We start from the raw sequence: 12,807 nt of genomic DNA, 5'->3' as shown, positions 1-12,807 counted from the left end.
GACAATAACAATGTTTCCAACACATTTAGAAACCTAAGAGATTTTTTTTTGTATCCATACCCTGACTTATACTTGTCAATAACATTTTCTTTGATTTGCTTGGAGTGTTCTTTAGTCTTCATGCTGTAATGGTCGTCAGGAATACTAATGAACCACTGAGTGGACCTTTCAGATATAGATGTCTTCATGCTACAGTTACTTTAGAGACACTCACTGCACTAAACTCACCTCTTATTGAAGTGAATTAAGGCAGTTCCTTTAAAAAGAATGAAAATGTATTCAATTTTATGTCAAATATTTTTGCTTAATTGTCATTATTTTTGTAGAAATCAGTTTTTACTTTGACATTAAAGGCACCTGGAAGGTCATGCCACAGGTTCTCTGTCACATTGAAGTCCGCTTGAATCTTCTTCAAAGCAAATTCATGATTCTGTCGATTATGGCTGAAGTAGAAAAGCCCGCCGGAACCCCCACAGGTCCACCAGCACCTCTGTGCGTTGATTTGTCGTTCTGATTCTGCTGCTAGATGGAATAGCACACAGCCGCTATGTTCAACATTTACACTTTGAGGAAATAATTGGCTATGAAGTCGGGAAAAGACAGGCTAGTAATTTCTTTTTTACTACAAAATTTTACTACAAAATGAATGTTGTGTCCAAAAAATAAGTCCCTTCTCAGGATAAAAAACAAACAAGATAGAAACAAAATCAAGAGTAGTGACTAATTACTCTCTTTCAGAGAACATCTTAGTTTTTGCCCTCCATTTTTTTTTTCATTTTTCTTCCTTCCTCCCTCCTTCCAGGCTTTTTTCCTGTGGGTATGATGGGAGATGCAGCTGGATATTACACCCCCCTCTACGCTCACATTCAGATACAGAAACACGCTCTTTCTCTCTCTCTCTCTCTCTCTTTCTCTCTCTCTCCCCCCTTCATGTCTATCTAACTCTGCGGAGAGGTAAACAGAAGGGGAGATCTCATTTAGTTCCTGAACTGTTGCAGCGCTCCGTGCTGCCGCTCACTCTCTCTTGAATCTTGGTTATTCAGAGGCACCAAAGAGACAACAAAAAATCTTGGACTGGACTCGCAACTCGGAAGCATTTACAGAAGGAGAGAAGGCAAAAATTAAAAAGAGCGACAGGGATCAGAGGAGTGCAACGTTTTGCACACAGTGAGCATCCAGCTGCCATGGGGAAAACATGAGCAACTGCAGGAATATGAGGAGTAATGCTGCTGAGTGAACTTTGTGGATATCACTGAATTCATTCCCTTAAACTTTGGGAGGGAGTTGACTGTAAAGACAGAAAAGGTAAGAAAATATTCATTGTTTGTTTCACTGCTGCTCATTGAAAAAAATAAAAACAAAATTGTCACTTTATAAAGATAAAAAAATTGGTTACGCTGGTTTCCTGGATCTGGTGAATTTTTTTTCTTAGTAATATAAAAGCGGAATGGTTTTCTTGAATCAGCACTTGGTTTAAAACGTTCTCTGCCCTCAATGTTTCACCGATTCCTTAAACATGATGCAAATATTTTAGTTTTAAAGTAGGTTTTAGAACAATTTTTTCCTGCAAAATCACATCAACAAAAAATGTGTTTCTTTTCATTTTGTGGTGTTCTGTCCTGGCATCTTAAATGATGGGTCTGGTTGCCTTACAGTGTCAGATGCAACTTTGCACCAGAAAAGGGTTGCAAAGCTGATTTTATTGAATTAACAGCAGGACTAACTATAACTGGGCAGGCTACCAACATTTATAATGCAGATGCAAATTATCTTATACTATAATCTAGTTCAGCGCATAAAATGGTGACAAGCAGTGGTACCGGGTAGGGGTGCCCCAACACAACTTTTTCACTTCCGATACAACACTGAAATTCCAACATTGAGTGCTGGGCGTTATCGATATTGACCCGATAAGATATCAGCACAAATCATACTTACTTTTGTTACGTATTTGTAGTGTGGAATGTTAGAAAAGGCTGGATCAAGTGATGTTACTCACAGTAATAGTCATGAGAACAACTGACATGTTTATTACTAACCAATTGGTCTGATGCAGGATAGAAACGCTGGGCTGAACTAAATGCTGGACCGGAATGCTTGTTTTTTGGTTGATATTGAACCAATTTCTGATTTCAATATCAGATTGAGACAGTCCTACTAGGGGTCAGCAACATTATGTCCAATTTTTTTTCAGCTTCATCTTGTTTGTTATGAAACACACACAAAAAATTTGTTTTGACATTTATTGTATCAGTGCATCTAAATGTAGCTTTCCTGTGTGTGACCTTTGTTTTGTCCCAACACTCTGTGTTTAAAATGTCACCCTCCTGTTGCCTGAAGGTGGGACTCTGGAAACAGGAACTCTCTGAGAAGCATGGCGGCCACCAGCCCTTCCTCCTGCCACCCTTTTCTCTTCTTCTTCCTTTCCTTCCTGGTCAGCCGACCAGTGCTCACCCAGGACACTTCCTTCTCCACGGCGACAGTAACCGAGGGGGACCCTGCTTTGACCCCTACCAAGCTGTCTAACCAGACAGCGCTTAGCTTTGAGGACGTAACCCAAGGCACTCCTCCAGAGACGGGGCTCTCCACCCCCACCAGCGGTGGCGACGCCGATGACGAGGACGTCCCACCGATTGGAGGGACCCGTTGCCAGGGTTACTATGACGTAATGGGCCAGTGGGACCCACCGTTTAACTGCAATGCTGGGGTCTTCCTGTACTGCTGTGGCACCTGCTTTTATCGCTTCTGCTGCCAGTTCCGTCAGCAGAGGCTGGACCAGACCATCTGCTCCAACTATGACACGCCCATCTGGGCCAACACCGGGAAGCCTGTGGCCACCATCACTGAAGGCCAGGGGGATTCAGACCGCGACCGGACGCACCTCATCGTTTACATCATTTGCGGCGTTGTCGCCGTCATGGTGTTGGTGGGCATCTTCACCAAACTGGCTCTGGAGAAGACCCGAGGAGGAAGTGGAGGAGGGGCAGGGATACCTCAGACTGACCTCAACTCCAGGTGAGGAAATGTGTTGGAAAACATCCTGTTTGCTGTGTGTACTGTTCTGTTCAGAAGATTACATGGACTCGTCTTAAGGGTGCATGTCACAAAAATTTTAGGCATTCCTTCTTTGTTTAAGATGGAATGACAGTACAACATACAATACCAAGAGCTGGAGGCACAAGTTTCAAGTTCTCTAACTCTAACCTCCAACTGGGTCAAATTTATAAGTACAAACTCAAACATAAGTTTAATTATCTACATAATAGTTTCTGAAATGTCCATTAGCATGGTGTGTCTTGATGTAGACTTTTTATAACCATCAACACCTTCTTCTTAACAGAGAACTGGTAGAGTTCATTAGCTTCACGGGATTTCTTCCAGATCTCTGGATTTTAAGCGTAGTTTGCACATTTTCTTAGGATTGAAGTCGGGGGATTTTGGGAATCCATTGAGCAACCGTTCCAAAAGCATCTTTGTGGAAGTAGATCATTGCCGTTGGATTACCCAAAGGTGTGCAAGTTGACCTCAGCTGTCGCTCTGTTGGACAACAGGTTTATCAAAGGGTTTGGTTGGTTTGACACAGAGCAGCGTGAAAATGAACCACAACGTCTGAAAATGGAACGAATGTGGCAACTTTGGTCCCCAAACGAATCAAGTCTAACAGACTATCAGGTGTGACAATACCCTATGCTATCTTGCCCAATTGTAGAAATACCTTGTTGCTATGATTACACGTGTCCAAAAGTAGAAAAGTAAGAGCAAGAAATCCTTCCAGCATCCAAAACCAGAGGAAGAGATTGTCCGATCATCAACGCCTCAACCAAAAAGGGAGCAAAAGTCTACAAAAAGAATAAATCAGAATTAACGTAACAGAAGCTGCTCCAACATGAGCGACGTAAATCCAGAAGACTCTGTGTTTATGTGTGTTTGCCCTGGAGGTGTAACCAGATTGTGAGTGAAAATGAATATTGATCATGAAACATGGAAATGCAGTGGAAAAGTTCTGTTAGGGGAAGGATAGATTTTCATTAGAGTTGGTAATGGCACTCATTGGTCATAAGCTGCCATCTTTAGATGAATGTGTACTTATTGCTCTGGATTTTTTTTCCTTTATGATGCAATAATGAGATGTCTGCACATAAAAGGAACAAGATTTCTTTTTACCGTGGCTTAAACTCTTTGCTTTTGCTCATTTAGTCCGTTTCTAATTGTGTCATTTTTATCTCTTTTATTTTATTGTGCTTCTATTTTTGTTTTTTTTTTTTTGTTTCTCAGATACGTTTTTGTGCCACTCTCCCTTTCTTAGATAATTTTTCTCGCTGGACAACAAATCAAATGTTGTAAGTGAACACTTGAAAGAGAAATTGACATATACACGTGCCAGCATGCGTAGCCACATGTAAAACACGCCCCACCCCCACAGCTGGGTTAAATATCTGCTCCAGAGTTCAGCCTGCTTGCCTCAGGTAATCGTTACAGCAAAACAGCGTGCAGCGCAGGCTAACATCTCCAGACCTCCATCTCAAACTATAAGACCATCCTCAGCAGTCCTGCCTTATTTTCTCCTGATCTCCTGCACATCTCTCCCCGCCTCTTTGTTTTCATAACATCACGTGCCATTTTATGTGTCCTAATCTTTAATGTATTTACCATAAGTCTTCCAATATCCATATTTATTAACACCCCTTGGTAAGGATGTGTAAAAAGCCTTCAAATACATTTTCATTTCACATAAGGCAACATAAACGTTGTACGTCTATTTCCAGTAGACGTTTTTAAGCACTTGAAACCGGAACTTTGGTCAAATGGAACATAGGTTGAGCTTACAGGTTGGACTGGTATACAAAGAAGTCCAGCTAATTGCTGCTGCTAATGGCCAGCAGCAATTAGCAAACACCTGGTGGAACTGAGCATCTGCTGAGCTCATCATACAAACTACTTCTCAGTGAAATGCTGGTAAAAACATTGTCAAAGGGTCAATAGAGGAGCCATGTTGGGATGACTTCCTAGAGGTGGAGTTTCAGACAGAGCAGGAGCTTCTTAAAGAGACAGAGGTTTTGTTTCAAAAAGTTAAAAGAAATTTGACTTCATAATTTAAGCCATGCTTGATATATTCAGCACGTTTTAAAAACTTCACTTAATACAGTTACTTGATTGCACTATATAAAGACACTATGTGCCTGGAAAACATAAATTTGCCCCTGGTTCTGGTTTCCTTCATCTTTCCCTCATCATCACCTTCCTCACCCACCCAGACACCTTCGCTGTGAGCATCCCCCAGAATGCAGCTCTGTTTCTGCTTCTCCTACGAACCTGAACGGCGGACACACACACACGCACACCCCCCCACACACACACACACACACCCAGACGAGCAGGATTAATACATCCTGCAGGGTGGCACCTCACTAAAATAGCAACAGTCTTGCTGCATAAATGGGCTGCCTCTGTGAGCCCGTCTCAGCAGATTACCTCCCCTCCCTGAGATTAAACACTTTTCTATGAGATTACGGCTCCTCCGTTCCTGGAGTGCTCTTCCTCCGCGCTTGTTTCGTTATTAGCCTGCTGACATAAATCCCCCCCGGTCCAGGAACGCACAGCCAGGAGCTTGTGTGGCACGCACTTTCTTAGGTGGTATCTGTGGCGATGAGCCCACCTACTTCAAAGTTTGGTAATAAAGAGGCGAAACACAAAGGGAATGTTTTTTTAATTTTATGACACTCTTCCAACGTTACGACTGCGGAAGATGATTAACTGAAGTCCTGATAGTTTCCCCAAAATCAGCTTGGAAGTTAAAATCCGGCGCCTGTCATCCTGAATGCATAAGTTCTAATTTATGTACACCGCCAGTACTTGTTCCAGCTGAGGGTCTCAGTTTGTTTGCACTCTGTCCCCCTCCCTTTCGCCCTCTCACACACACACCCACCCTCCTCCCAGCCAGCGGTAAGGAACAGAAAGGGCCGCCCTCGGCCGTGTGTGTCACGTCTAATGAAGGGCTCCATCTGCAGAGGGCCCTCATCTTTGGTTACTGAGAGAGTAAACAAACACCGGTGACCTTCATGATTTCACACAAACACGGCAACACGTGTTCTCGCGCTAATTCACAGTTTCATTAGGAACGGGAATGATAGTCGTGGCATTTCGGTTCGGTGAGTGCAGCTCAGATTAACGCAAAGAGAGAGAGAGAGGTCAGGACTGAGATCCACACACCAACGGAGACTAGAGCAGGTTAACACTAGACTGCTTTGCAAACTAATCCTATTCCTTAAACCTTTTTGTGTCATTAGAAACCGCAAACTTCAATTCATTTTATTGGGATAGCATAGTATCCATAGTTGAGTTAATCCATAGTTTTCTAGGTTTCCTTTTTACTAATGGAACTCTGAGTTTAGTGTTAGCCTCATTTACTCTGATACACCAAATTAACATCCAGTTCAACCAGTACTACACTGCAAACAACACAAAATCTTACCAAATATTTTCGTATATTTTCTAGTGCAAATATTAAACGTGAAGTAGAATAAAACCTATAAGAGCTTGTGAGCAAGATGGAGGAGTTTGTTTTAAGGCAATAATTCCTTAATATTGATTAAAAACTACCAGTTCCATTGGCAGATTAATGTCACTTATAATAAAACATTTTTCCATGTTATAAGTGAAATAATCTGGTAATGGAACTAGTAGTTTCTATTTTTTTAATCAATATTAAGGAATTATTGACTCAAAACAAGCTTATTTCTTGCTGAAAAGTTACTTGTAAGTTTTTAAGTTTTTATTTCAAGTGCACTAAAATATTTTCATTAGAAACTAGACCAAAATTTATTAAGATTTTGTGTTTTTGCAGTGTAGTAAGTATGACAAAGACTTAGAAAAACAAAAAAATTTTTTCACTTGCCCTTCAGGAATTAAACGAGAAAAAGACGACTTAAAAGTCAAGTCAGTCTTATCTGTATAGGACATTTCAGCAACAAGACAGTTCAAAGTGGTGGATATAGTAACCAATTATGAAACATTAAACATTTTGTCAAATGATATAATCAGAATCAACTGGAACATTGATCACATATATTGATCAATGTTCCAGTTGTTTGAATAAAACCAACTCTGAACAGGTGGGGGTTTTAATATTGATTTAAAGGAACTTGGTGTTTCAATTACTGCAGTTTTCTGGAAGTTTGTTCCAGATTTGTGATGCATAGAAGCTGAATGCTGCTTCTCCTTGTTTGGTTCTGGCGATTCAGAGCAGAACCAGGACATCTGAGAGGTCTAGAAATCTTTCTTTCATGGAAGAATGCAAAGCAGATTGAAACCAAACATTGATCTGGAAGAAGTCCTTCCTGTTGGACACAAACCATGTGGGACACAAAGCAAACATGTGGGACAAAGTGCTCTGCAGGTCATTATCAGAAGAAACAAGGCTGACTCATCAAGCTTGCTAGGATTGTGGGAAATTGAGTAAATTTTCACAAGAGATGTAGTCACCCACCTGAATATGTGAAAGCCTTAGCGGTTCTCAACGTGGGCGGTACCGCCCCCCAGGGGGCGTTCAGAGGACGGCAGGGGGCGCTGGAGGACATTTTTTACAAAAGGGGGGCGCTGGGATGCCTTTGGGGGGCTTTGGTCGAAGGTAAACTTTACACCTTAAATGCACAACAATACCAGTTTAGACTTTGAGCAACTTGGTAAAACTGTATTGTGTAACATTAAATCATGCTTGGCTGCAACTGTATCGATGGCAGCTCTTCTTCTATTCAGTGTTTGTAGCTTCTGTTAGCTTCTTGGCGCAGCTCCGTTCTCCTGCTACTGGTAGCTAAAATCACGACACCCTCACTGAGTATCCCTCTGAAAAATGAACCCATTTAAATCAAGAAATAAAGAAATCCCTCCATGGGTGATACCACGATAGAGAGCGTTCATTTTATAGCGTTAACACGGTGCTGTAAGTGGTCCGGTATGAAACGGAGGTGATGGAACAACACAGCACTTTTAAATTTCAATAATCAGAATGCAGAAATTGTTTCCGTTGTTTTAAAAGGTTTATGTCAGTCTGCCTTTTCCCGACCGCCCTGGACCTTAGGGGCTTTAAAAAAACCGCACATTGCGAAAAACTCTGGAACAGGAGAAGCGGGACATAAAGTGGAGCGACGAACTAGATGTGAAATATGGCATAAAAACAGAGAATCTGACGCTGAACAGAGAAAAATCAACAAACGATGTGAAACACATCATGACAATTAGGAGAACAAAATGCAAGAATAAACTAAGAAACTAAATACAGAGGAATAAACTTTGTATGGCAAGACCTTTCGAGGGATATTTATACAGAGGACTGTATGGAAAGAATAAACGGACACCATTTCCAGATAAAAGGTAAAATAATATTGTTGAAATGTCATGGGTTTGAGACCATATCTAGTACTGAGAATAAATATATCTTACAGACCATAACAGTAAAGAACTGATCACTACTTTATGTTTTTAATTAGATTTGATATATTTATTTCTTCAATATTATTTTTCATGTCAGTGTTAATGTCATGAGGCTGACGACTCCATGACACTTTCAATTTGACTCATTAGGATTTTATTAAGAACCAGATTTGTTCTTTGTAATTTCTGTCCAGTAAAACTATTAATCTATAAATCAATAGACAGGTCTATATAAAGATATATGTTTCTGTCTCATATTTGTATGGCATTAAAAGGACCTGGAACTTTTGTTTTTCCACTGAAAGCTCTGGTTTGCACAATAAATGCCATGTGGGTGAAATTTTATGAATGATACTCTGATGTCCCATTCTCCTGAAGGCAGCACAGAGCTGCACCACCAGAAACCGACAGAAAAACTGAAGAGAAGAAGAGTTATGATTAATGTAGTTACAGTTCTATCCATGTTTTAATGTTGCAGATCTCAGTTGTTTTGCAAATAGATCAAAGTTTAAACTGGCATGTTGTACATCTTTTATCTGGTCATTTTGTGCAAGATTTAACAACTAGAAAATGGCACAAAATATTTTTTCCACTCTGATTGGCTGATGTAAGGCCTACCAATGTTAACTTGAATGTTCATTGCATTTTTCGTAGACGCCTGTGAAAATAATTTCTATTCCCATGACTTTTTTGTTCTCTGGAAAATTATTTTTGATGATAAATACAGAAACAAGCATAACAATCAAAACATTTACAATAGTGACAGTAATATTAATGATAAAATAATGGTCAGTGCAAAGTAGCCTGCAAATTCTTTGGTGGGGGCGGTGAGGGACCTGGATAAAGGCTGGGGGGGCGCTGACCCAAAAAAGGTTGAGAAACACCACTTTAGATTGAAATCGAACATCATTCAAAAATTAGACCGGCCCAGTCAAAGTTCAGACCTAAACTCAATTGAGAATCTGTAAGTAATTCATAACGTCTTCACTTCTCACAATGCTTAAGATTCCAACTGCTTTTGACTCAACAGAGACTACCTTCACATTTATTTAATGCATGTTAATCTGTTGTTCACATGACCCATATCCTCTCTCTGAGTGTAAATAACTGTTATATAAGTAAGGACACTGAGCCAGCGTTCTGCAGGATCTGCTCTGATTTAAGGCAGATAAACATGGATAAGTCAAAGTCGATGCAGGTTGAACTAGTGGGCCGTTTCCAGCCAGCAACAAGTGGGCTCACCCTGTCTGTCCTCCACATTCATCGAGCTGACAGAGTAACGGTTCATATTTCAAGGGCATTTCTCTCACACTTTGTTGGGACTTTTAAAAACTGATTTAAAGCTTTAAATGGAATGACATCAGGGCTAGTCAATCATTAATTAATGTAAAAAAACACTGAGACAGTAACAACGAAAAAAAGTAGCTGACGCTTCTCAACATGTGCTGTTGCTTCATGTTTAGACCCACATAAAAATGTGCTGTCAGACCCACCAACATGTAAAATAAGAAACTGCATGATGATAGTTGAAAATAATGCTGCACATACTGCAGGTAAAATATTTACTGGTTAGAAACTATTTATTTTAAATATCACAAATCAATGGAAAAGTATCTTTAAGTGGTTAACACTGTTAACCACATATTATTAATATAAATAATTTTTAAAAAGTACATTTCTGCCATAAATAATCAGAAAATGTTCTAGAAAAAACAAGGAAGTTTTTGCTGCTGAATTTTTGACTTTAGCAGATCAGAAATTTTCAAGATGTTTTCTGGAAAATATCTAAGATTAATCTAAAAATTTCAGAGTTTTTGGGTGGAAATTTATCTTCATATATATATATATATATATATATATATATATATATACAATGGCCTTGATAGAGCGTCATATATGTTTGAGCTTTTGGAAGAAAGTTACACATTTAGATACTTTTTCACAACTTACCTGTGATTACAGTTTTGATGACATGGGGAAATTAAGACACTGATGAACGTCGATGAGATTCCAGTTTTTAATCATCTAATCACCAGCCTTCATTACAGCAATTAACAGTTTTGTCGTGTGAACATCAGAGATGATGGTAATTTCCCTTCCATTGTCTTCTGGGCAGGGTGGCATTTGTTAGGGGTCTAGATACAATGTTAACATGGTAGTTTATGTATAAAGCAATTTTACATTTCAACCAAGGCTGACCAAAGTGCTCAAAGAGATGCATAGAATAAAGAAAAAACATAATACACACATAAAATATGGAAAAATATTTATAAAATATAAAAACAGTATCTGAAGGCCAAAGAGTAAAAAACAGGTTTTCAAGCAAGATTTTAAAAGGAGCTCAGCTGATCTAGAGTTTTCCAAAGGTTAAGATCTGAATGATTCCAAACATTAAAGTTGTTAATAAATAGATTTCAACTGGCTAGTAAAGGGACAGTATTATGTAAAATTGACTTTTTTGAGCTCTACGTTATGTTGCATTGTTATTCATAAAAACATACTCGAGTGTTGCTTTGATTTGAGAAATCTCCCATGGCAACCAAAATGCCTGGGTGGACCTAGCACCACCTTCGATGACGAAGCTCCTCCTCGAAGCTGCAGATTCCTAGCTTCTGCCTCAAAGAACAGCCCTCCATGCCCTCAGCTCCTTCAGACTAGCCAGCAGCAATTAGCAAACACCTGGTAGAACTGTTCTTCTGCTGAACTCATTATAGGAGCTGCTTCTCAGTGAACCACTGAGAAACGTTAAAACATGGTTAAAGGGTTAATAGAGGAGCCATGTTGGGATGACTTCCCGAAGGTGGAGTTTCAGAAAGAGATCCAACTTCATGGTATTAAAAGACAAAGTCAAATTTCTTTTAAGTCATATTTGATGTATGTAGCATGCTATAAAAACGGCACTATGTGGCTGAAAAACACATAATACTGCTCCTTTAAATAAATAAGTAAATTTGACTTATAAAACCTTTTATAGACATAAAAAATCACAAAGTGCTGCACAACATTAATCACACTTAGGTATTGTTGTATTAAAAGAATAATAAAATCATGACAAAAGCCTGGTTACACCTGAAACATCTGGATAACCTGAAAACAAAACAATTGTTGGACAACAAAATTATTAGAGTTGATATTATAACACGTCTTTTGCACCTTATGTTATCAATTAGTATAATTAGTGATGTCACTATCTGTAAACATCAGTAAATGTGTGTATTAATTCAACCCTTACCTACCTGCTAACATGTTAGATAAGAATAGGTTTATAGCTAATTGCATCTTTTGTGCTTCCTCTGATATAATTTGAAACACCTCAATGACACTGAAAATAGCTTGAATATTGCGCCTGCTGTAATAATGTCCACAGTGATTAGGTCAGGCAGACCTGTTAACATTTCCATATGATGCGTTCAGTGATCAGAAATAGATTGGATGTTTGGGTGTCTGCGTGGCTGCTAGTCCATTAGACCTAGTCAAGGTTGAAATCTTTGACTGGCTGATTCCAGACAGCAAGTCATTTTTTTTATCTCTACAGATAGTCCACTTAGAGAGTTCTGTTAAATGATATTGAGTTCTGACTGCAGGTTATTTAGCTTTTCTGCTAAGATCAAGGCCTCATTTTCCAAAGTTAAAGAAAATAATCTGGCTCTGGGCTGCATCAAAATTTCAAAGGTTTCCTTTTTCTTTTTTTCTTTTTTTTTGCTTCTCATCATTTTCAGTAAGTTTGATAAAATCTGGTTTGGTAGACTTTGCATACCCTTGCTGACAAGCAGACATGAAACAAACCTCTGACTCAGCAGAACTTACTTTACTGAAGCAAAGCTGCAGCATCATGTCTGCTGCTGGCACAACTCAGATACCCTGAGATGAACTACTGGCTGAAAAACAAACCAAAGACAGTTGATTCATTCAAACAGGGTGGGATTATGGGTTCTGGATTAGATTTTATGGCCGGTTAACTTAAGGCAAGAATGAACACAGTTAGCAATAATATGAGCTAGCTACTTCGGAGCCATAGGGCTAATGCTAACTGAGGTGAACAAACTGGTTCTAAGAAGCTATAAAAAACTTAACATGTAACCTTGTAAAATGCTGTATTCCCTGCCTGTGGTGAATTTATGACCAGTCATTTTGTTAAGCTAAGAATGTTGAACACAGTTAGCAATAACATGAGCTAGCTACTTCAAAGCCATAGGGCTAATGCTAACTGAGGTGAACAAACTGGTTCTCAAAAGCTGTAAACAAACCCACTGACATGTAGGTGACAATGCATTTATTACAGAATTTAAACTTTATTGTTGCATTCATAATTAAATCATATTTTTTAATCTTCCAATCTAAAGTGTTTGAAAAGTTTCTTCCCTCTCTGCTAAACTT

General features: G+C 39.2%; 1 protein-coding gene across 1 annotated transcript in view; it reads left to right on the top strand.

The window, feature by feature from the left end:
• The first annotated feature begins 979 nt into the window (after window positions 1-979).
• xrcc6 (X-ray repair complementing defective repair in Chinese hamster cells 6) overlaps window positions 980-12,807 on the top strand; it is a 45,916-nt gene continuing 34,088 nt past the window's right edge. The window contains exons 1-2 of the mRNA XM_008437899.2: window positions 980-1,305; window positions 2,341-3,015. Of these exons, the coding sequence (XP_008436121.1) occupies window positions 2,375-3,015 (641 nt within the window). The 5' untranslated portion in view covers window positions 980-1,305; window positions 2,341-2,374. The remainder of the gene's footprint in view (window positions 1,306-2,340; window positions 3,016-12,807) is intronic.

The sequence above is a fragment of the Poecilia reticulata genome, linkage group LG19 (genome assembly GCF_000633615.1).
Source record: "Poecilia reticulata strain Guanapo linkage group LG19, Guppy_female_1.0+MT, whole genome shotgun sequence".
NCBI lineage: Eukaryota > Metazoa > Chordata > Actinopteri > Cyprinodontiformes > Poeciliidae > Poecilia > Poecilia reticulata.
This window is presented reverse-complemented; position numbering and strand designations above follow the sequence as displayed.